We start from the raw sequence: 26,770 nt of genomic DNA on the forward strand, positions 1-26,770 counted from the left end.
TCTGTTAGCAATTAACTTAGTGCAAGTTTATTAGCTCAGCTCACATCAGACCAAAGTTCTTCAGAATAACTGCCGGTTATTACAATATTTTCTTTGCATAAGTGCTGTGTGTGCCTCAAACACTTTGACCTCATTTGGTTTTGACTTCTGAAGCTTGTTCTGTTCCAGTGAAGAATCAGCGCTCTGAAACATTAATCACATTAATATTAATATTTGCTTATAGGACATACATGTGAGTTACTGTACAAAGTGATTTTTTAATTTGTTTTATTTACCACAATATAATAGTCATTAAAGTGTGAAATGTGCACAATTTAATATTATTTATACTAATTTAATAGTGGCTTTCATGTAAGGGGTTCAAACTATGTTGCTTTCGTTGAGTATCAGTGAATCCATCAGTGAATCAGTGAATCCATCATTGAATACATCAGTGAATCAGTGAATTCATCAGTGAATCCATCAGAAAATCCATCAGTGAATCAGTGAATCCATCAGTGAATCAGTGAATCCATCAGAGAATCCATCAGTGAATACATCAGTGAATCAGTGAATCCATCAGAGAATCCATCAGTGAATCCATCAGAGAATCCATCAGTGAATACATCAGTGAATCAGTGAATCCATCAGAGAATCCATCAGTGAATACATCAGTGAATCAGTGAATCCATCAGAGAATCAGTGAATACATCAGTGAATCAGTCAATCCATCAGTGAATCAGTGAATCCATCATTGAATCCATCAGTGAATTCATCAGTGAATCAGTGAATCCATCAGAAAATCCATCAGTGAATCAGTGAATCCATCAGTGAATCAGTGAATCCATCAGAGAATCAGTGAATCCATCAGAAAATCCATCAGTGAATCAGTGAATCCATCAGTGAATCAGTGAATCCATCAGAGAATCCATCAGTGAATACATCAGTGAATCAGTGAATCCATCAGAGAATCCATCAGTGAATCCATCAGAGAATCCATCAGTGAATACATCAGTGAATCAGTGAATCCATCAGAGAATCCATCAGTGAATACATCAGTGAATCAGTGAATCCATCAGAGAATCAGTGAATACATCAGTGAATCAGTCAATCCATCAGTGAATCAGTGAATCCATCATTGAATCCATCAGTGAATTCATCAGTGAATCAGTGAATCCATCAGAAAATCCATCAGTGAATCAGTGAATCCATCAGTGAATCAGTGAATCCATCAGAGAATCCATCAGTGAATACATCAGTGAATCAGTGAATCCATCAGAGAATCCATCAGTGAATACATCAGTGAATCAGTGAATCCATCAGAGAATCCATCAGTGAATACATCAGTGAATCAGTGAATCCATCAGAGAATCCATCAGTGAATCCATCAGAGAATCCATCAGTGAATCCATCAGTGAATCCATCAGTGAATCCATCAGAGAATCCATCAGAGAATCCATCAGTGAATCCATCAGAGAATCCATCAGTGAATCCATCAGTGAATCAGTCAATCCATCAGTGAATCCATCAGTGAATCAGTGAATCCATCAGTGAATCCATCAGAAAAACAATAAGAAAATCTATCAGTGAATCCATCAGAGAATCCATCAGTGAATCCATCAGAGAATCCATCAGTAAATCCATCAGAGAATCCATCAGTGAATCCATCAGAGAATCCATCAGTAAATCCATCAGAGAATCCATCAGTGAATCCATCAGTGAATCCATCAGAGAATCCATCAGTGAATCAGTGAATCCACCAGTGAATCCATCAGAGAATCCATCAGTGAATCCATCAGTGAATCAGTGAATCCATTGGAGAATCAATCAGTGAATCCATTGGAGAATCAATCAGTGAATCCATCAGTAAATCCATCAGAGAATCCATCAGAGAATCAGTGAATCCATCAGAGAATCCATCAGAGAATCAGTGAATCCATCAGATAATCCATCAGATAATCCATCAGTGAATCCATCAGTGAATCCATCAGAGAATCCATCAGTGAATCCATCAGAGAATCCATCAGTGAATCCATCAGATAATCCATCAGTGAATCCATCAGAGAATCCATCAGAGAATCCATCAGTGAATCCATCAGAGAATCCATCAGTGAATCCATCAGAGAATCCATCAGTGAATCCATCAGATAATCCATCAGTGAATCCATCAGAGAATCCATCAGAGAATCCATCAGTGAATCCATCAGAGAATCCATCAGTGAATCCATCAGTGAATCCATCAGTGAATCCACCAGTGAATCCATCAGAGAATCCACCAGTGAATCCATCAGAGAATCCATCAGAGAATCCATCAGAGAATCCATCAGTGAATCCATCAGAGAATCCATCAGTGAATCCATCAGTGAATCCATCAGAGAATCCATCAGTGAATCCATCAGAGAATCCATCAGTGAATCCATCAGTGAATCCATCAGTGAATCCATCAGTGAATCCATCAGAGAATCAATCAGTGAATCCATCAGTGAATCCATCAGTGAATCCATCAGTGAATCCATCAGTGAATCCCTACTTTCCGTGACTGGTCACCTATATGAAAAGCAGCAATTCCTTATTTATTAATCAAAATATTGTAATATATTAAACACAATATATTTTTGTATTTTCAAATAAACTGTTACATCTTTTAATATATTGATTATTCATATAGAGGGAAATATATTGTAATGACCCGGCTGTCAGCGCTAGCAGCCAGATGTATTGTGGATATTTGTTTGTTTGGAGATTACTAATGTGTAATTTTAGCAATATGGTTAAGTTTTGTTAGTGTAGCAGTTTTACTCTGGTTGTGTTTACTTTGGTTATGCTCAATGAAGACAATGCGTATGGAAGAGGCCTCAGGATGATTTATTCTGCAGAAATACACAGAGCACAATCATTTTTCTGAATACACGTCTCTCCCCTTCACTCTGCTCGTACAGCACGGACAAGCAGCACGCTAGAAGAGCGAGAGAGAGCACATTTGACCCAGTCTGCAACAAATGTGTGTCTAAAGTTATGTGCAGCAAATGTTACTCAAATTAAAGTTGCAAAACATAAAATAATATTATAAATGAATTAAAACCACAAAATATAGTAAGCCATGAAAGAGTTCACCATATGGCAAATTAAATAATATAAAAGTGACAAGATTATGTCCCCATTGTTTGTTCGTATCAGTAAATTAATTATCAGTAAATTAATTTCATTTTAATTGATATCAGTGAATCCATTAGTGAATCCACCAGAGAATCCATCAGTAAATCCATCAGAGAATCCATCAGAGAATCCATCAGTGAATCCATCAGTGAATCAGTGAATCCATCAGAGAATCCATCAGTGAATCAGTGAATCCATCAGTGAATCAGTGAATCCATCAGTGAATCCATCAGAGAATCCATCAGTGAATCCATCAGTGAATCCATCAGTGAATCCATCAGAGAATCAATCAGTGAATCAGTGAATCCATCAGTGAATCCATCAGTGAATCCATCAGTGAAATGAGAATACATCAGTGAATCCGTCAGTGAATACATAAATGAATCCATCAGTGAATACATCAGTGAATCCATCAGTGAATCGAGAATCCATCAGAGAATCCATCAGTGAATACATCAGTGAATCCATCAGAGAATCCATCAGTGAATCCATCAGAGAATCCATCAGAGAATCCATCAGTGAATCATTGAATCCATCAGAGAATCCATCAGTGAATCCATCAGAGAATCCATCAGAGAATCCATCAGTGAATCCATCAGAGAATCAATCAGTGAATCCATCAGTGAATCAGTGAATCCATTGGAGAATCCATCAGAGAATCCATCAGAGAATCAGTAAATCCATCAGAGAATCAGTGAATCCATCAGATAATCCATCAGAGAATCAGAGAATCCATCAAGGAATCCATCAGAGAATCAGTGAATCCATCAGTGAATCAGAGAATCAATCAGAGAATCAGAGAATCCATCAAATAATCCATCAGAGAATCAGTGAATCCATCAGTGAATCAGAGAATCCATCAGTGAATCAGTGAATCCATCAGTGAATCCATCAGAGAATCAGTGAATCCATCAGTGAATTAAGAATACATCAGTGAATCCATCAGTGAATCCATCAGAAAATCAGTGAATCCATCAGTGAATCAGTGAATCCATCAGTGAATCAAGAACCCATCAGTGAATCCATCAGTGAATACATCAGTGAATCCATCAGAGAACCCATCAGTGAATCCATCAGAGAATCCATCAGTGAATCCATCAGAGAATCCATCAGAGAATCCATCAGTGAATCCATCAGAGGATCCATCAGAGAATCCATCAGAGAATCCATCAGTGAATCCATCAGAGAATCCATCAGTGAATCAGTGAATCCATCAGAGAATCCACCAGTGAATCAGTGAATACATCAGAGAATTAATCAGTGAATCCATCAGAGAATTAATCAGTGAATCCATTGGAGAATCCATCAGAGAATTCATCAGTGAATCCATCAGAGAATCCCTCAGTTAATCCATCAGTGAATCCATCAGATAATCCATCAGTGAATCAGTGAATACATCAGTGAATCCATCAGAGAATCAATCAGTGAATCCATCAGTGAATCAATTGGAGAATCTATCAGATAATCCATCAGAGAATCAGTAAATGCATCAGAGAATCCATCAGAGAATCAGTGAATCCATCAGATAATCCATCAGAGAATCAGAGAATCCATCAAAGAAACCATCAAAGAATCAGAGAATCCATCAGTGAATCCATCAGAGAATCAGTGAATCCATCAGTGAATCCATCAGTGAATCAGTGAATACATCAGTGAATCGAGAATACATCAGTGAATCCATCAGTGCATCCATCAGTGAATCCATCAGTGAATACATCAGAGAATCATTGAATCCATCAGAGAATCAGTGAATCCATCAGTGAATCAGTGAATCAATCAGAGAATCAGTGAATCCATCAGTGAATCCATCAGAGAATCCATCAGTGAATCCATCAGAGAATCCCTCAATTAATCCATCAGTGAAATCCATCAGTGAATCCATCAGAGAATCCATCAGTGAATCAGTGAATCCATCAGTGAATCAATCAGTGAATCCATCAGTGAATCAGTGAATCCATTGGAGAATCCATCAGAGAATCCATCAGAGAATCCACCAGTGAATCCATCAGTGAATCCATCAGTGAATCCATCAGAGAATCCATTGGAGAATCAGTGAATCCATTGGAGAATCCATCAGAGAATCCATCAGAGAATCCATCAGAAAATCCATCAGTGAATCCATCAGTGAATCCATCAGAGAATCAGTGAATCCATCAGAGAATCAGAGAATCCATCAAAGAAACCATCAAAGAATCAGTGAATCCATTAGTGAATAAGTGAATCCATCAGTGAATCAGAGAATCCATCAGTGAATCAGTGAATCCATCAGTGAATCCATCAGAGAATCAGTGAATCCATCAGTGAATCCATCAGTGCATCCATCAGTGAATCCATCAGTGAATCAGTGAATCCATCAGTGAATCCATTGGAGAATCCATCAGAGAATTAATCAGTGAATCCATCAGTGAATCCATCAGAGAATCCATCAGAGAATCCATCAGTTAATCAGTGAATCCATCAGTGCATCCATCAGAGAATCCATCAGAGAATCCCTCAGTGAATCCATCAGAGAATTCATCAGTGAATCCGTGAATACATCAGTGAATCCATTTGTGAATCTATTGGAGAATCCATCAGAGAATCCATCAGAGAATCCATCAGTGAATCCATCAGAGAATCAGTGAATCCATCAGAGAATCCATCAGTGAATCCATCAGTAAATCCATTGAGAATCCATCAGAGAATCAGTGAATCCATCAGATAATCCATCAGAGAATCCATCAAAGAAACCATCAGAGAATCCATCAGAGAATCCATCAAAGAAGCCATCAGAGAATCAGTAAATCCATCAGAGAATCAGTGAATCAGTGAATCCATCAGTGAATCAGTGAATCCATTGGAGAATCCATTAGAGAATCAGTAAATCCATCAGAGAATCAGAGAATCCATCAAATAATCCATCAGAGAATCAGTAAATCCATCAGAGAATCCATCAGTGAATCCATCAGAGAATCCATCAGTGAATCAGTGAATCCATCAGATAATCTACCAGTGAATCAGTGAATCCATCAGTGAATCAGTGAATCCATCAGATAATTAATCAGTGAATCCATCAGAGAATTAATCAGTGAATCCATCAGTGAATCAGTGAATACATCAGATAATTAATCAGTGAATCCATCAGAGAATTAATCAGTGAATCCATCAGTGAATCAGTGAATCCATCAGAGAATCCCTCAGTTAATCCATCAGTGAATCCATCAGAGAATCCATCAGTGAATCAGTGAATACATCAGTGAATCCATCAGAGAATCAATCAGTGAATCCATCAGTGAATCCATCAGATAATCCATCAGAGAATCAGAGAATCCATCAAAGAATCAGAGAATCCATCAGTGAATCCATCAGTGAATCCATCAGTGCATACATCAGTGAATCCATCAGTGCATACATCAGTGAATCCATCAGTGAATACATCAGAGAATCATTGAATCCATCAGAGAATCAGTGAATTCATCAGTGAATCAGTGAATCCATCTGAAAATCAGTGAATCCATCAGTGAATCCATCAGAGAATCCATCAGTGAATCCATCAGAGAATCCCTCAGTTAATCCATCAGTGAAATCCATCAGTGAATCCATCAGTGAATCCATCAGTGACTCCATCAGTGAATCCATCAGTGAATCCATCAGTGAATCCATCAGTGACTCCATCAGTGAATCCATCAGTGAATCAGTGAATCCATCAGAGAATCAATCAGTGAATCCATCAGTGAATCAGTGAATCCATTGGAGAATCCATCAGTGAATCCATCAGTGAATCCATCAGTGAATCCATCAGAGAATCCATTGGAGAATCAGTGAATCCATTGGAGAATCCATCAGAGAATCCATCAGAAAATCCATCAGTGAATTCATCAGTGAATCCATCAGTGAATCCATCAGTGAATCCATCAGTGAATCCATCAGATAATCCATCAGATAATCCATCAGATAATCCATCAGAGAATCAGAGAATCCATCAAAGAAACCATCAAAGAATCAGTGAATCCATCAGTGAATCAGAGAATCCATCAGTGAGTCAGTGAATCCATCAGTGAATCCATCAGAGAATCATTGAATCCATCAGTGAATCCATCAGTGAATCAGTGAATCCATCAGTGAATCAGTGAATCCATCAGTGCATCCATCAGTGAATCCATCAGTGCATCCATCAGTGAATCCATCAGTGCATCCATCAGTGATTCCATCAGTGAATCAGTGAATCCATCAGTGAATCCATTGGAGAATCCATCAGAGAATTAATCAGTGAATCCATCAGTGAATCCATCAGAGAATCCATCAGAGAATCCCTCAGTGAATCCATCAGAGAGATCATTAGTGAATCAGTGAATACATCAGTGAATCCATCAGAGAATCAATCAGTGAATCCATCTGTGAATCTATTGGAGAATCCATCAGAGAATCCATCAGAGAATCCATCAGTGAATCCATCAGAGAATCCATCAGTGAATCCATCAGAGAATCCATCAGTGAATCCATCAGTAAATCCATTGAGAATCCATCAGAGAATCAGTAAATCCATCAGAGAATCCATCAGTGAATCAGTGAATCCATCAGTGAATCCATCAGTGAATACATCAGTGAATCAGTGAATACATCAGTGAATCGAGAATCCATCAGTGAATCCATCAGTGAATACATCAGTGAATCCATCAGAGAATCAGTGAATCCCTCAGTGAATCCATCAGAGAATCAGTGAATCCATCAGTGAATCCATCAGTGAATCCATCAGAGAATCAGTGAATCCATCAGTGAATCCATCAGTGAATCCATCATTGAATCAGTGAATCCATCAGTGAATCAGTGAATCCATCAATGAATCAGTGAATCCATCAGTGAATCCATCAGTGAATCAGTGAATCTATCAGTGAATCCATCAGTGAATCAGTGAATCCATCAGAGAATCCATCAGTGAATCCATCATTGAATCCATCAGTGAATCAGTGAATCCATCAGAGAATCCAGCAGTGAATCAGTGAATCATGTTTCAGTGTGTGATTGACATTGTGTTGAATGAATTGAAATGATTCATATCTGTGTTTCTTCTGCTTTCAGTGCTGATGGCCCTCGTTCATTCTGGACTCACTCAAGGTACTGTACATCACTGCAGTATTTTTTTAACCAATATGAATTTTGTTATAGTATTTTATTTGTCTTCATGGATACATCAGGATTCCATATTTGTCTCTTTGCTGATGTTTTATGTCCATATTATGCATATTTCACAGAATCATCTGACTGTATTTCCTTCTGCTGCAAAACATTTCAGGAATTTGCTTTTTATTCAATCAAACGTTTCAAAAGATCTTAATTTTCAAGAGATTATAATCTACTGTATGAAACAGAAATGATTTCTGCCCAGTGTCATTAAGATCTTGTGCACTAATGCTTCCAGAGAAAAGAGCTTGAGAACAGACAGAGTTCCCCATAGAGTGTGTATGACGTCACATTAAAGGCCAGCCGGCAGTTCACATCACACGGGTTACCTCAATAAATACCCAATAGGATTTCTCATAGGCTTTTGGACAATCGCTAAAACAAAAATGTTTTTGATAGTTTCACGCAGGGCCAGCGAGTGTTCAGTGGAGAGATAGGTCCGTCGCTCTGATTATTACTCTGTTCAAAACGTTTTGGACGTGCGGAGGACTTTTTGTTACCAAACAGGGCATTGATTTCATAAATGTCGACTGTAGAGGACACCAGGACTTAAATCATGTTTATCAGGCATTTTGGAGAGACAACAAGTGAATAGGGGAAAAAAAATCAATATTCCTATGAAATATTACATATTATTATGAAAATGTTGCCAGTTATTACTATTATTACACTTCTTTTTTCATTACATGTTTCATTACAGAACACAATAATATGCAAATTAGATGCAGTGTATCGATACATTGTATTAAATGGGGAAATCCAAGTCCATTTTACCCACATATTGCATAAAGTAAGATGGTATATCAAAGCATTCAGTTATATATTTTATAACATAACTCAGAATCATCTTTAAAAAAAGTTTGTTTTAAAAAAATCCTGAAACTTAAAAATGTATTCGTAAATTAGAAATTAATCCCATTGCTTTTGCCTTTACATGCAATTTAATTTCATTAAACATGCTAACATGTTAATCGTGTTAACATTATGCTAAAAACATGCTAATTATGTTAACATAATGCTAACAAAACATGCTAATCGTGTTAACATAATAACAACATGTTAATCGTGTTAACATCATGTAAACAACACGCTAATCGTGATAGCATAATGCTAATAAGCATGCTAATTGTGTTAACATCTTGTTAAAACATGTTAATTGTGTTAACATTATGTTAACAACATGTTAATCATGTTATTTTAATCGTGTTAAGATTATGCTAGCATCCTAATCATGTTAACATCATACTAATCATGTTGACATTATGTTATCATCATGTTAATCATGCTAGCAAAATGCTAACTGTAGGGTAACAACTGAACATGCACCATTTCTTCAGGAATTGTACATTAACTCTTTCCCTGCCAAAGTGAATTTTCTGTTTCCGTGTTTTCACTGATAAATGCTAGGGGGCGCTATTACACATCGTCTGAATGAGTACAGAATCTCCTGATTAAAACACAGGCGAAGAAGACGCAAAATAAAGTTTTCGCATGTAAGCAGATTCATATGTAAAATAACGGGATCATCAACATTAAAGGATTAGTTCACTTTAAAATGAAAATGTCCTGATATTTTACTCACCCCTCATGTCATCCAAGATGTTCATGTCTTTCTTTTTTCAGTCGAAAAGAAATTAGATTTTTTGAGGAAAACATTCTCCACGTGATGGACTTCAATGGGAACCGAAATATTGAAGGACCAAAGGAAGAGCTTCAGAGGCTCTGACCGATCCCAGAGGAGGAATAGGGTCTGATCTAGACAAACCATCTGCCATTTTCAAGAAGAAAAATAAACATTTATCTACTTTTTAACCCAAATTGCTCATCTCGGAAAAAGTAAAAAAAAAAGAAAGAAAGAAAGAAAGAAAGAAAGAAAGAAAGAAAGAAAGAAAGAAAGGCAGGCAGGCAGAAAGAAAGAAAGAAAGAAAGAAAGAAAGAAAGAAAGAAAGAAAGAAAGAAAGACAGACAGACAGACAGACAGACAGACAGACAGACAGACAGACAGACAGACAGACAGACAGACAGAAAGAAAGAAAGAAAGAAAGAAAGAAAGAAAGAAAGAAAGAAAGAAAGAAAGAAAGAAAGAAAGAAAGAAAGAAAGAGGGCAGCAGACCAAATCAGTCTCCAGGCCAGCAGGAATCCACCCGGTGCTCCCGATGGTCAGTCCGGTTCTGCTTACATTTGTCCGTCAAGATCATTTTCAACTTTTATGGATTTTGAAGCCTAAATGCCGTCGCCAGAAGTAAAAAGCAAAAGGTCGTCTATAAACGATTTACAGCACAGTCGCTCGTCTTCAACGTCACCATCACTAAGTTTACGGCAAGTCTTCAGCTTGAGTTCACCACAGACATTATTTCAGTCATTTACACAAAACCCCATTCAAAAAAAAAAAAACCATCGACTTCATTATGAGGGAACCAGAAGTGCTAAAATCCTACAGATGATGTCATACCTGCATTATATCCTGACTGTAGACAGCGCCATCTACTGGTCAGAACAGGCAGATCAAGAACACAGAGGACAGACTGGACACATATATCAGTTTAATTTAGTTTTTAACACCAGTTTTTGATGATTATTACAATTGACAAGAAAACTATGTTCTAGATTTATAATTGAATTTATAGTGTTTTCCTCATGAAGAAGCTTTGAGTTCCTGACAGTGATCTGCAATGCTTTTCAATATTTCCTTCTGTTTCTCAGTGAAACCTGTAGTGAAGGTGAAGCCGGATCAGCGAGTGTTCAGTGGAGAGATAGTCACTCTCACATGTGTCATACCGGGAGGAGGAGACACTCAGTGGACATACAGATGGTTTAGAGATGGAGAACCTGACTATCTATCATCAACAGCAGAGATCAGTTTCACAGCTGGTGTGTATGACTACAGTGGTGAATTCAGCTGTAGAGGAGAGAGATCAGACTCACAGACAGACATCAGTGATGCTCTTACACTGACTGCATCAGGTGAGTCTTCATATTCACATCTGTCTAATGATCATCTAAATCCATATTTTAACTCTTATTAACCACATCTGTTAGAATAGACTGAAGAGATTCACTTTTAGTCATTATTCAGTCACTGCACGTCTTGTGTGTGTCGAGCCATTCTTACTATTCTGTGGCTTTTCAGCATGGTTAACTTTATATAAAAAATTACATTACCATGATTTAATAATTTAATCTGAAGGTCTTGTTGCACTAAGAACAACAAATTGGTCTCAGGATATTATTCTTTAATAATTCTGATCAAATATTTCACATGCAAAGGTCAAATGTCCATCCTCTTAAAACACATTCTCACCTCATGAATATGTGTTTTGAATACAGTTATTATAATATTTACATTTTCTAAGAGCTCAAATGTGCATTAAACATCACAAGGTAGACCCACTTTTTTAGCAACACAAAGATAATAGATTCGTACTTTCATAATCACGTACTTAATGTGGGCGTCCCATGACGGATCGGAAGAGATATGGACACCGAGCAGTTTAAAGGATAAAACTCTACTAAATACATGTCTGGAAATAACAGAGGAATAAGGACAAGGACTGTTTTGCTCATTCCTAACACTGATGACCATGTCCACTGTCTTAGTTTCATTCATTGCCAATGTAAAGTCCTCTATAAACTATAATACTGATCTGCCAACATTGTCGCTCTATGATAAATTAAAATAAGCTGATAACATCACTGTTTTCTCCAGAGCGACTGAACAGCCGAATCTAATTTTGTTGCAGTATTGTCCTGTTTGACACTGTGAAGCTGCTTTGAAACAATCGGCATTGGAAAAGCGCGATATAAATAAAGTTGATTGATTGATTGATAGTATTGGTGTAAAGTCGAAATTCACCTTGTAAATATATTTTTCTTATATCACCTTAATATTCGTAGAAAAGCAGTCAATGGGTTTAATGTTTTCATTACTAATGCCGTTTAATCCCACCGGTCACAATTGTGACCGTAAATTTTCCTCGCATATTTTAGTGTGGTATTAAAAAGCAACTTCTATTATGAAGCAAATTTTCATTTATAATACACATTTAAGATGTCTACATGAGTTCTGGGCAGGTCTAACATTGTTGTGTAGTTTGGTCGTGTGACCACACACACTTATTTCTTGGTACTGCCATCTTATGACAACGTGAAAGCTCAGAAATGACAGAAAAATTTAATGAATTAATCAAAGTTAATTTTTGAATAGCTCATTAATTTTTTGCACACATCATCATGAAAGGGTTATCTATACATACATATTGAAATTATATTTATACATGGTTTATTCTTTTGTCAGGATGCAGATAAATGAAGACGGGTTGTGACCGGTAGTATAACACAGAATATGTTCCTGTGTAATAATAATGTCATTCTGTGTTATTCATAGGGACTCTCTCTCAGACTGAACTGAAAGAAAGAAAGAAAGAAAGAAAGAAAGAAAGAAAGAAAGAAAGAAAGAAAGAAAGAAAGAAAGAAAGAAAGAAAGAAAGAAAGAAAGAAAGAAAGAAAGAAAGAAAGAAAGAAAGAAAGAAAGAAAGAAAGAAAGAAAGAAAGAAAGAGGGCAGCAGACCAAATCAGTCTCCAGGCCAGCAGGAATCCACCCGGTGCTCCCGATGGTCAGTCCGGTTCTGCTTACATTTGTCCGTCAAGATCATTTTCAACTTTTATGGATTTTGAAGCCTAAATGCCGTCGCCAGAAGTAAAAAGCAAAAGGTCGTCTATAAACGATTTACAGCACAGTCGCTCGTCTTCAACGTCACCATCACTAAGTTTACGGCAAGTCTTCAGCTTGAGTTCACCACAGACATTATTTCAGTCATTTACACAAAACCCCATTAAAAAAAAAAACATCGACTTCATTATGAGGGAACCAGAAGTGTTAAAATCCTACAGATGATGTCATACCTGCATTATATCCTGACTGTAGACAGCGCCATCTACTGGTCAGAACAGGCAGATCAAGAACACAGAGGACAGACTGGACACATATATCAGTTTAATTTAGTTTTTAACACCAGTTTTTGAACTGAACTGAAAACTATCCATCCATCCATCCATACGTCTGTCTGTCTGTCTATCTATCTATACTTCTGTCTGTCTGTCTATCCTTCTCTCTGTATGTCTATCTATACTTCTGTCTGTCTGTCTATCTATACTTCTGTCTGTCTGTCTGCCTGTCTGTCTATCTATCTATACTTCTGTCTGTCTGTCTATCTATCTATACTTCTGTCTGTCTATCTATACTTCTGTCTGTCTCTCTATACTTCTGTCTGTCTGTCTGTCTATCTATATCTATGAGATATACCTTCTAAACGTCCAAATTTCGGATTTACCAATTGGTGCTTCAATGTTTAAAGTTGCTCTTCCTAATATTTAGGAGTAATAACTCATGTAAGTGCCTAGATCTTTTTCAGCCTGTCCTCCTCCGAAATACGACCATATAGGTCGTATGTGCATGCAGCGTATTACGACCTATAGTCACGTTTAAAAATGAAGCGCCCTCTAGCTGTCTGATTAATAATGACAGTCTCGTTTGTCGGGTGTGTCGTCATCAAATGAACTTTGACCGTCGTTGTCAATATAAAAATGAGATGAGAGGAAGGAGTCACCCTGAACTTTGTAATCCAGGTGGGTTTATTTTTGTTCTTTTTAAATTATCATTCTGATTGTCTGCAATTCATGTGTAAGTGCAGTATGATGTTTACAAATCAGTTGCAAATGCCACCGAACGAACGCGATTTTACCATAGTAACGTTGTTGCTCAATCCTGTTAGTAAAAGCCAGGTGACCACAAAGCTTACCATGTTTTTACCACAGCAACTGTGGTTTCACTGTCTACTATTTGAAAAGCATAACACAACACTTACTATTGTTTTACCTCAGTATCCATAGTTTTACTGTAGTATTTGTAGTTAAAACATGGTACCATACCATGATTTTAACACAGTAACTGTTTTCACTGTGTACTATTTGTATTTAAGCACTATGACTACAACACTTACCATGGTTTCACTACAGTAATGTAGTTGTACTGTGGTACGTGTAGCTAAAGCACAGTAACCATGGATCTTACCATGGTTTTACCTCAGTAATCATAGTTTTGCTGTGGTGTTTGTAGTTAAACAGTAACCAAAACATATACCATCGGTTTTACCACAATAACCAGAGTTTTACTGTGGTATTTGTCATTAAAGCACTGTAATCACGACACTTACCATGCTTTTAAAGCAGTAACCATAGTTTTTTTCTGTGGTAGCTGTAGTAAAAAAGCATAGTAACACAACATTTTCAATATTTATGTTATTGTATTGTTATTGTTAATATTTTTCTGTCTTCCAGTTTCTTCAGATCACCTGCTCCTCCATCTCCATCTCCCACAACAACCTTAAATACAACAGTTATTTTAAGAAGCCATTTCTTGCAAAAGCTCACTAACTGTCTGTCTGTCTGTCTGTCAGCTTTTTTTCTGAACAGTATTTTGTAAATCATCTACACATATCTTGGCATATTTTTGTTATTTTCATATTTTCTACACATTCTTGGCAAAACTCAAAATCTAATTTTGACCAGTTATGTCAGAAAGCTGCTAGTATTAACAGGGAACTTGGACTCAAAGCTCCCAATGCTGATCTTGAAGAAGCTGCAATGGAGGCTGAACAAGTCCTTTAAAGGTTCAGCCCTTCACAGGTAAAGTTGAACACATTTAGCTTTAACAGATTTGTTTTTAAGGAATGTATCTTTATTATGTTATGTGTTATTAACTTTCCTTAAAGTCCTTCCTCTTATATATATTGGTCACAGATCATTTTTAAAACTGCCTCAACATGTATATATTTCTCTTTGTTTCAGCTGAAAAGAAAGTGATGTCAAGGGCTTGTTTAACCTGTCTTGTTCGTGGAGTGGGATGAATTTGGCGGTTTATGGAGAAGACGAAAATAAAAGAAGAAAAAGCTGCAACGGTAAATATTTCCAGTGGTATGTCTGTTTTTGTCGTAACCCTTGATTGAACATCACTGCATTTACATTTCGCACAGCATTGGAGGTTTCTTAAACTTTACATATCACACTGCTCCATCAGTAAGATGGGGATATCATGTCGACGAAGTAGTAGTTCACACAGATTGTTTATATATGTAAATACGCACTACACCTTACGTCTTTTGCAATGTCTCGTGCATGACATAACATTATAAAAAGTCGGGGCTCAAGTTAAAATCATTTCAACTTCTCATCTCGAGACCTTGCGGGTTATTTTCCCATTCCACTGCCCGCGACTCGCGTTTTTCAAAGCAAACACGCTTTCTGTGTGAAAAAGGCCATGATTCATTGTCTCGCTATCTCCAGAACAAGCTCAATTTAAGATTGAACATTGGTCTGGGGAGTCTGCTCAGTATTTTCTACTGCACTAGAGGCATGATCAATGGGCCTAATTCAAATGACTTTGTTTGCAATTGATAGTCCATCAAACAATCAGACCACAAGAGGCGTGAGCAATAAGCATCGACCTATCGCTTCTCTATCCGTCATGGTGTTAAATCCACCAATAGCCCACCTGGTGGATTAGCCAGTCTGTGATTGGTTTCCGCAAAAGTGTGTAACAGAACCAGTAGAAATTAATGTGCAGGTTTCCAGACTGAGCTGCAGGGTGAAATCAAATCGCTGGCAGATCGGGCTGGGTTTATCCAGTCTACATACTTCATACAACCGCAATAGGAATATTAGAAAATGTCTGCAATTTTAAGTGATAAAGCTTTATAAAGTCAGGATTCTGATTGATTGTCAATGTTTTTATTGTTTCTCATTTATTTTAATAAAATTATCTTCCATCCTGTCTTGCAGGTTTTCTCATGGATTGGTTATTCTCTATCAGCTCTCTGCATTATCAAACCCAATGGCCCCTTTGCTAACAGTAATCACTCACTCACTCACTCACTCACATACACACTCGCTCGCTCATACGCTCGCTCGCTCGCTCACACACACACACACACACACACACTCACTCACTCACTCACTCACTCACTCACTCACTCACTCACTCACTCACTCACTCACTCACTCACTCACTCACACACACACACACGCTCATACACTCACTCACTCACTCACACACACACACACGCTCATACACTCACTCGCTCACTCACACACACACACACACGCTCATACACTCACTCGCTCATACACACACGCTCATTCACTCACACACTCGCTCATACACTCGCTCACTCACTCACACACTCGCTCATACACTCGCTCACTCACTCGCTCACTCACTCGCTCATACACTCGCTCACTCACTCGCTCATACACTCGCTCACTCACTCACTCACTCGCTCGCTCACTCACTCACTCGCTCACTCACACACACACACTCGCTCATACACTCACTCACTCACACACTCGCTCATTCACACTCACACACTCGCTCATTCACACTCACACACTCACTCAATCACTCACTCGCTCAATCACACACACACACATTCGCTCACACACACTCACTCACACACTCGCTCATACACTCACTCACACACTCGCTCATGCACTCACTCACTCACACACTCGCTCATACACTCACGCACTCACTCACTCGCTCATACACTCACTCACACACTCGCTCATAGACTCACTCATTCCCTCACTCGCTCACTCACTCATTCCCTCACTCGCTCATACACGCTCGCTCGCTCACTCACTCTCTCTCTCACTCTCACTCTCACTCTCACTCTCACTCTCACTCTCTCACTCACTCACTCACTCACTCACTCACTCACTCACTCACTCACTCACTCACTCACTCACTCACTCACTCACTCACTCACTCACTCACTCACTCACTCACTCTCTCACACACACACACACACACACACAAAAACACTTTCTGCCAACTTCTGCTTATAGCATCTCTACTTGTATTAATTTCTCCTCTACAGTGAACAGTCCAAAATTATAAGCAACTTTTTTTGTTTTTTCTTTTTTTCTTCTTTTCTTTATAGTGGCACAATCTGGAGAAGTACCTGGGTGACAGAGGATGCTGTGCTGGGCACTTATGTTTGTCTTTAAACAGTTTGACATATCAATAAACATTGTGAAATGACAAAATGTGTGCATTCATTGTTTTGTTTTTTACTTTTAACTTTTTTTTAATTCTTATAGTTAAACTAGTAGAGCTAAGAATGGCAAAAGGTTTTCAGGAAACACAGTGATTAAATGTATACTGTAAATACACTGTAAATATTACATAAGCACTTTATTTAAATATTAGCTGCACTTATCTTTGGTCTTATCTTTAGATTAGTTGTTTTTTGTAAAACAAAGGACTTTTTTTTATGTTTATTTGTCATACAGTATACAACTGCAGAATGTTTGAACTTAAAAGTTGTGCATTAATTAATAGTTGGGTAATGTATACAATGGAAACCATTAGGCCCTTGCTTGGGGTGAAAAAAATCACTATAATCAACAAATCTATTGCTGCATCAGGTAAACCCCCCAAATGCAATCTGTCATTTTAGTTGTATTATATTTAATGGGGACAAATACATGTTTAACTGATAATCTAAGTCCCTGAAAGAACGTGTCATAAAATACCATATATGGGCAAGGAAGTGTGACGCATCTCCTCAACTGAGTTGTCATTGGCTTTGACATTTTCCGGCACCGACAGGACTGGTTGTGGTTGGACAATCTTTAAACCCGTATTAAAAAAAAGTTAATGTTGCAAAGTACGTTTTGTTGTTATTATTACGTCAGTAATGCATTCAGTTAACAATGCGGTGTTGCTATGTTGTGAGAAATTACCTCTTTACCAAGATCCTAACCCTAACCCTAAGTGTAACTTCACTGAACTACAAACTAAGACAATGGCGTTCCATCGATATAGTGACAGAGGCTTATGGGTAATGCAGTTTAAAACGTGTAAGAAAGAAATTGGAAACATTACTATCTTTAATGAGCAAAGGGATATCTAATCATGTTCATTGTGTAAACCTCTATGAGGTATTTGAGAGGCAGGCTGAATTTGGTATTTTACTTGAGCATTTAAAAAAAAAAAACCTTTATATCACCTTTTGATAGATAGATAGATGTTAAAACCATATGATGTTTATTAGTTCACAAATGAAGCTGCCACACAAATTCATGCATTGTGAAATCACATCCAGTTTCCTTTTCATTATCAGAGCTATACTGGTTTTATTCCTCTTGCTTGGCTGTCCATATCTCTAAACAATTTGCAATTGTTATCCATCATTGTACAGAACAAATGTTGAACAAAAGACGTGACCAATTCAAATAAAATCCCTTTATTGTCACAATACCATGAACACAAGTGTACAGTTGATGAAATTATTTTGTGCAAACTCCGCAGCATGACAGTATGGATGACAAGTATAGAACACATATACAGTATTAACAATGTACACATAAGGGACTCGATACAGGTAGAGAGAGAACAATATACGGTACAATATTATACTATACAGAGAGCACTAAATGAAAACAATAATAAACACAATAATTACAGTATACATATACCACTGTCGCCTTTTTCAACTAAATATTCAAATAAATTTTCAACTAAATTACTGATCTGCCTGCATTGTCACTATATGATAATTAGTTTTCTTCAGAGCGGCTGTATAACCAAATCAAATTCTGTAGCATAATTTTTTTGTGTTAACACTGTGAAGCTGCTTTGAAACAATCAGCATTGTAAAAAGCAATATATAAATAAAGGTGACTTGACCATTGCAAAGCAGCATGAATTAGTGCAAATATATTGTTAGGGTGCAGTATAATACTATGTCAGAGTCCAGTCAGTGTAACTGATGGAGAGCAGTGCATATGAGGTGTGCTGTGTGTGGTGTTACTGGTACGAGTTCAGTAGTCCGATTGCCTGTGAAAAGAACTCGTCTCGCAGTCTGCTGGTGCAGGTTCTGCAAGAACGTCTGCCTGATGGTGATGGTGAAAGCAGGCCATGGCTCGGGTGGCTGGAGTCTGATGATCCTCTGTGCTTTCCTCACAAACCACCTGGTGTAGCTGTCCTGGAGGGAGGGAAGCTCACCTCCAACAATGTTCTGTGCAGTTCATACCACTCTCTGCAGAGCTTGGCAGTTGAGGGTGGTGCAGTTCCTGCCAGGATGCTTTCCACAGTGCATGTGTAACTGATTTTAGGGTTTTGGGGCTCACACTGAACTTCCTCAGCTATCTGAGGAAGAAAAGACACTGATGAGCCTTCTTTAGCACAGCATCAGTGTAGATGGGCCATGTGTGGTCACTGATCACTGGAGATATGAACACAGAGCTCAAATAGTTCCTCAGCTCTACTGATCCAGTGTAGCTTTTTCTCAACCAGGGGATGAAGACCTAACATAAGAAAACATGTATTTAGGAGGTGGTAAATAAATAAACAATATATTTTATTATTTATACACATTTTATATATATATATATATATATATATATATATATATATATATATATATATATATATATATATATATATATATATACACACACATATATATACACAATATATATACACACATACATATATATGTATAGGAGGTTGTTGGAGGTATGGGCCAAAATAATTCTTTCATAACTGTCTCTAACTGATGATTTAACTGATGACTTGGTGCCTACAGATTCCCCCCGTCAACAAAGACTACACCATATCTGGCCTCAAAGCCGCTTCTCTTTAGTCTGGGCCATACAAACTGACCAACTGTGTAAAGACTGCCCTGACCATTGTGTGTGTTCAATGCCAGGTAGCAGCTCCTCTACTTCTTGATGTACTATTTCTGTACAAGTAGAAAATGAGAACATAATACAAGTAGTCATAACAAATCAGTAATCTATTGAAAACTCTTTAGTACATATGTACAAAATGCATATTTCTTTATCAACTGGCTTTATCCTCCTTCAAACAAACAGAGAAAATAATAAGTCAATAAAAATTCTAGAAAAAAAAGAGTTTTGGTGAATAACAGGTGTCTCACAATATTAAGTAATTTCCTGCCCAAATTACAATGATAATGGCACAGCTGATTTGCTCATTCTATAAAAAAGATTTATAAGTGAAAAATGATAACTGCTGACTTGAACAGTCCTTTGAGAGATCAACATCAAATGCTGTACTACATATAATTGCATTGCTTGAATACAGACATACCAATGGAAATGTGGACCTTTTCGTCATTCTGTCTTTTCTCTTCGGGCACAAGATGGCCATGTTCATTCTTCATCCCCAACAGGACTGGTTTGGATTGCTGTAAGCAGTTTGAAGGCCTTTTTACACCAAGGAACAAGTCCACACAGCAGCTATATAACATTTAATGACACAAAGGAACAATATCGTTGGAATCATTTAAAAATATTTTTCCAGCTGATGAAAAATAAAAAACTTGACAGCCAATTAGATCACTTAAAATGGCAGACAACATAACCACAGCACGTGCTTATAATAAACAGAAATTTATTGTCCGTTGGTGTTGATGTTAAAATAGTTATCATTATAGTTACTGGTCTTGGTGTGAACAAACTTCTGATGTGTCATGTGACATGTTAAACTATTATTTCTAGACTCTTGCTTCTTAAACAGATGTGTTCAATAAAAAAAAAAACATTGAGAAAAAAGGCAGACTATGAGGTGTGTGCAGATATCATGTACTGTTGGAACGGAAGAAACATTTCCTATTTGTAAAGGTTAATATAGAATAAAATGGACTTAATATAAAATGTCTGATATAAACTGTCTGACTACTTACAAGGGGCACAATCGGCACGAGACTTGAGACAATAGCCAATGACAGCAGCAGGAATAAAGCCATAGAATTTTGTACAAGTTTGCTTGTCCAATATCTTATGAATTTGCTGACTTGGTAAATTGCATGAAGTATGTAGACTGGATAAACCCAGCCCGATCTGCCAGCGATTTGATTTCACCCTGCAGCTCAGTCTGGAAACCTGCACATTAATTTCTACTGGTTCTGTTACACACTTTTGCGGAAACCAATCACAGACTGGCTAATCCACCAGGTGGGCTATTGGTGGATTTAACACCATGACGTAAAGCCCTGCATTTATGCCCGAGCCCGACGGGCCCCGACTTTTTTACGCCCCTCGGGCCGGGCTTCGGGCCAATTTTCACGTCATACCTAAAACGCGGGCCGGGCTTCGGGCCTTTTTATAGGCTTCTCCTTCGTTTTATATTTATTTTATCAATTAAAAGGAACAATGAGTTCTGCGCTGGTGGAAACAACACGAGACCATAATAGCTAACGCGACTGTCAAGATGGCTCGCACAGTGTTCAGAGCATAGGTTCAGAGTCCGCGCCAGCAGCAGCGCGCGTTTCTTCAGCACGGAGACACACTGCAAGCGTGGTGTGAGCGTGGCGTTTCTGTTGCGTGTCATCCGCGGGGCGTCTGGTGCTATTAATGTACAGGGAAGCCCTATACTTCATGTTAAATATAAATATATTGCCTATTGATACAGCAAAGACAACTTCGGCAGTAGCCGGCCCATGCCATTTCCATGGTATTGACGGCAAAAGGCTACAGAATAATTCGTTCTGTATTGACTGGTTTAATATTTCAAAATCGATAATTAGGCTATGTTGTCTTTTATTATTACAATTAGGCCTATCTGCATTTATGTTAACCTACAGACTTTCAAACATTATGTCATTATGTGTCACAATGTTTTATGGGCTATATGTTGTAGTCAGATAGATATGATGGTGCTGCAACACGCATCGCCGCAAATGACTAATGCAAGCCAACGCAAATGGCCGTAAATGAAACTTAAAATAAGTCTAAGATAGTCAAAAACACCATCATCTTCAATAAAAATGAATGAGATGAATGAGATCATTATCTTACCAGTGCGTCGCGCTCTCTTATGTGGTATTTGAATCTGAAATAAGCTGCTAAATAAAATGCATCTTAATCTTTTGCTTCCGTTGCTGTAAACTCCGTTAAATGAGCATATACCCCGGGAATTGAAGATGGGATTTATATTCATTTGCGTAGGTGTAAGGTAGGCTATAAGGCAACCTGCATGTGCTTTTTTTATTTTATTTGTTTAGCTCCGTTTGCGAGAGCTGCGAGCAGAATCAGCCTGCCTCAGCTCGTCAAAAATGCCTTTTAGGCTACTGGTGGTAATAGTTGGCGAAATTAACTAACATTATGATGCTTGAAGTGTTTTATGGATTTTATTATAGGCAAGACAAGTCAAGAGTTGATTTGAGAGACTAAATTAATTAAATGTGCGGTTAACTCACTGTCGGCCGCTGGCCGCTTTTGGTCGTCACTTAAAAAAATTAAAACTTTAATTTAACAAACAAAAAAATGCTCTAAACATTTTTCTAAATTAACGTACTAAAGAAACGAAACGAAAAATAACTACTTTGACATTAAAAACAAAACAGAACTATTTTAATGGCTGAAAAAAAAAAAAAAAAAAAAAAACGGGCTCCAATCGGACTCGGGCCGAGAATTTTGATAAGCTGTCGGACACGGGCCGGGCTAGGGCCTCAGCGTCTCGGGCCCGGGCCGGGCTAGGGCCTAGATTTGAGGCCCGTGCAGGGCTCTACCATGACGGATAGAGAAGCGATAGGTCGATGCTTATTGCTCACGCCTCTTGTGGTCTGATTGTTTGATGGACTATCAATTGCAAACAAAGTCATTTGAATTAGGCCCATTGATCATGCCTCTAGTGCAGTAGAAAATACTGAGCAGACTCCCCAGACCAATGTTCAATCTTAAATTGAGCTTGTTCTGGTGATAGCGAGACAATGAATCATGGCCTTTTTCACACAGAAAGCGTGTTTGCTTTGAAAAACGCGAGTCGCGGGCAGTGGAATGGGAAAATAACCCGCAAGGTCTCGAGATGAGAAGTTGAAATGATTTTAACTTGAGCCCCGACTTTTTATAATGTTATGTCATGCACGAGACATTGCAAAAGACGTAAGGTGTAGTGCGTATTTACATATATAAACAATCTGTGTGAACTACTACTTCGTCGACATGATATCCCCATCTTACTGATGGAGCAGTGTGATATGTAAAGTTTAAGAAACCTCCAATGCTGTGCGAAATGTAAATGCAGTGATGTTCAATCAAGGGTTACGACAAAAACAGACATACCACTGGAAATATTTACCGTTGCAGGTTTTTTTCTTTTCTTCAGTCTTCTCCATAAACCGCCAAATTCATCCCACTCCACGAACAAGACAGGTTAAACAAGCCCTTGACATCACTTCCTTTTCAGCTGAATCAAAGAGAAATATATACATGTTGAGGCAGTTTTAAAAATGATCTGTGACCAATATATATAAGAGGAAGGACTTTAAGGAAAGTTAATAACACATAACATAATAAAGATACATTCCTTAAAAACAAATCTGTTAAAGCTAAATGTGTTCAACTTTACCTGTGAAGGGCTGAACCTTTAAAGGACTTGTTCAGCCTCCATTGCAGCTTCTTCAAGATCAGCATTGGGAGCTTTGAGTCCAAGTTCCCTGTTAATACTAGCAGCTTTCTGACATAACTGGTCAAAATTAGATTTTGAGTTTTAAAAATATGCCAAGATATGTGTAGATGAATTACAAAATACAGTTCAGAAAAAAAGCTGAGAGACAGAGAAAGACAGACAGACAGAAAGATAGACAGACAGATAGTAAGTCAGCTTTTGCAAGAGATGGCTTCTTAAAATAACTGTTGGATTTAAGGTTGTTGTTGGAGATGGAGGAGCAGGTGATCTGAAGACACTGCAAGACAGAAAAATATTAAATTACAATAACATAAATATTGAATTACAAAAAAAAAAAAAAAACATTAAAGGCATGGCAAGTGTTGGGGTAATTGTGGTAGAACCATGGTATGCAGTGCTTTAACTTCTAATAGAACACAGTAAAAGTACAGTTACTGAGGTAAAACCATGGTACGTGTCATAGTTACTGTGCTTTAACTACAAATACAAAAGTAAAGCTATGCTTACTGTGGTGAAACCATGGAAAGTATTGTGTTTACCGTGCTTTAACAACAAAATACCACAGCAAAACTATGGTTACTGAGGTAAAACCATGAAAATAGTTTTTTATTGAGCTTTAACAACAAATACCACAGTACAAATATGGGTACTACTACTGTGGTAACTTTAATAGATTAGCAAGTGTTGTGGTTATCGTGCTTTAACAACAGATACCACAGTAAAACTATGGTTACTGCATGTGGTAAAAGCATTGTAAGTGTTGTGGTTACCATGCTTTAACAACAGATACCACAGTAAAACTATGGTTACTGTGGTAAAAGCATTGTAAGTGTTGTGGTTACCATGGTTTAACAACAGATACCACAGTAAAACTATGGTTACTGTGGTAAAAGCGTTGTAAGTGTTGTGGTTACCATGCTTTAACAACAGATACCACAGTAAAACTATGGTTACTGTGGTAAAAGCGTTGTAAGTGTTGTGGTTACCATGCTTTAACAACAGATACCACAGTAAAACTATGGTTACTGTGGTAAAAGCATTGTAAGTGTTGTGGTTACCATGCTTTAACAACAGATACCACAGTAAAACTATGGTTACTGTGGTAAAAACATTGCAAGTGTTGTGGTTACCGTGCGTTACCTACAAATACCACAGTAAAACCATGGCTACTGTGGTAAAAGCATTGCAGGTGTTCTGGTTACCCTAACTACAAATACCACAGCAAAACGGTTACTGAGGTAAAACCATGAAAAGTGTTTATTGAGCTTTAACAACAAATACCACAGTAACACTATGGTTACTGTGGTAAAAGCTTAGCAAGTGTTGTAGTTACTGTGCTTTAACTACAAATACCACAGTAAAACTACAGTTACGCTGGGAGAAGCATGGGCTGCTTTTACTACACGACATGCTCGATATACTATGGTAAAAACATGGTAACATCGTGTGCACTTTTAACATGATCCCTTTCCCATCACTGGGGAATTTCAAATGAATATTACAATGAAATCTTACTATGCTGGCATCCATATTAATGATTTGAACGTCACCGTGCTTGAAAAATCGGACAAAATGTCCCATATTTAAACACGACACATGATTTCATACGTGACGATCGACTACTTTACGGGATGTATGGAACCCCTACCTGTACGTGTCTCGAAGTCATCTAAAATCCATATTTTTATAGGAATAAACAAACCACTTCGAATAGCTGCAAGAGTTTAACAAAAGAGCAAGTAGATAGAAAAGCCACAATGAATTGAGGCGAGAGTTTCTTAAAGTGACATATCTCCAGCTGCCGGTAGGGGCACTATTATAGGAAACGCTTGTATTGGTCGTATTTAAAGGTATGGACACACGACTTATATGGTCGTATGGGTTGGAGGACTTGTTGATCTTTTTGTTGGTCACCTCTTCTCCTCTCTTTGGCCGGACACGTTAATTCAGTGAAGATGAACGTGTTACCTAGATTTTTGAATTAATTTCAATGGGTTGCAATTTTCATACCCAATTTTCTTTTTTTTTTATTGTGTATCATGAACAATAGAAATAGTTTTGAAGTAAATTCTAATCATATCTCATTCTTATATGTTGGATATGTTATTGTTATTTTAAGTTTTAAACGTGTAAATAGGTCTAATAGAAGAATTTGTATGAATTCTATCTATGATGTTTCCCACCGGTCACTATTGTGACCGAGAATAAAACCTAATATTTCACTAACTTAACCAACATAAAATCAAAGAAGGCATAACGTTTGTGTGTTAGGGAGGTCTAAGGAGTAAATTGCATGTACTCACATTGCAGGAAAACATTTGGGATTAAACAGGTTAAGATACAAGGTGGACAGAGTTATGATGACGTTGTTAATACTTTGTGAATTTCTAGTCAGATCCATTTTGTGGGTGAACCTGCTGTTCTAAAATTTGTATTTAAAACCATTTTTTTTTTTAAATGTTGGATTCTTCTTTTTTTAAAAATTCACACTTCTTGCAGTTTGATAAGACAAGGATTAAAAACAGTCACCAGAGGATATGAGGACATCTTCCCAGGTCTCAGTCTTTTGGTGATGGTGGAATCAAATGAAGTAGGAGATGAATTGATCGTTGCACCATTCTAGATAACAGAAGTGACAACTTCAGCAACAAATGCATAAATATGTACAGATGATCTTCTTCTGAACTATAGTGGAACCTGAATCATTGGTTTCATCCTCTTTCACAGCAGATTTCCGTCAGTCAGGTCCTTGAAAGTCTTACAGGGTGATAGAAAATATGGAATGTCCCCACATTTCACAAAAACAAACGTGTGTGTGTGATATCCTCAAGCCTTAACCCTCTGTTTCTGTTTATTTGAGGCTCACACTCGCCACATTTGTGGTCATGACAGAATTGTTTTTGATGAAATGAATGAACTATATTTCTCTTTATTTTGATGAATATTTACCATGTATTGCTTCCATTATTGTTCTCTTTT

The 26,770-nt window shown here is 37.6% G+C and overlaps 1 protein-coding gene and 2 long non-coding RNA genes across 4 annotated transcripts in view; all 3 read left to right on the forward strand.

Moving 5' to 3' along the window:
• The first annotated feature begins 13,780 nt into the window (after positions 1 to 13,780).
• Positions 13,781 to 15,175, forward strand: LOC137080243 (uncharacterized). Its single transcript, XR_010906118.1, has 3 exons — positions 13,781 to 13,920; positions 14,632 to 14,979; positions 15,142 to 15,175. It is a non-coding gene; the product is annotated as an uncharacterized lncRNA (long non-coding RNA).
• Positions 15,176 to 15,179: 4 nt separating this feature from the next.
• LOC137080199 (uncharacterized) lies at positions 15,180 to 17,397 on the forward strand. 2 transcript variants are annotated; one of them, XR_010906079.1, is made up of 3 exons: positions 15,180 to 15,267; positions 16,132 to 16,201; positions 17,292 to 17,397. It is a non-coding gene; the product is annotated as an uncharacterized lncRNA (long non-coding RNA). The 2 variants fall into 2 exon arrangements; XR_010906073.1 differs by having other exon boundaries at positions 15,180 to 15,251.
• Positions 17,398 to 19,124: 1,727 nt separating this feature from the next.
• The window catches only part of LOC137072055 (Fc receptor-like protein 3), a 38,969-nt gene continuing 31,323 nt past the window's right edge, over positions 19,125 to 26,770 (forward strand). Inside the window, exon 1 of the mRNA XM_067440304.1 lies at positions 19,125 to 19,419. Within this exon, the coding sequence (XP_067296405.1) occupies positions 19,125 to 19,419 (295 nt within the window). The remainder of the gene's footprint in view (positions 19,420 to 26,770) is intronic.

Source organism: Pseudorasbora parva, chromosome 1 (genome assembly GCF_024679245.1).
Source record: "Pseudorasbora parva isolate DD20220531a chromosome 1, ASM2467924v1, whole genome shotgun sequence".
NCBI classification, from domain to species: domain Eukaryota; kingdom Metazoa; phylum Chordata; class Actinopteri; order Cypriniformes; family Gobionidae; genus Pseudorasbora; species Pseudorasbora parva.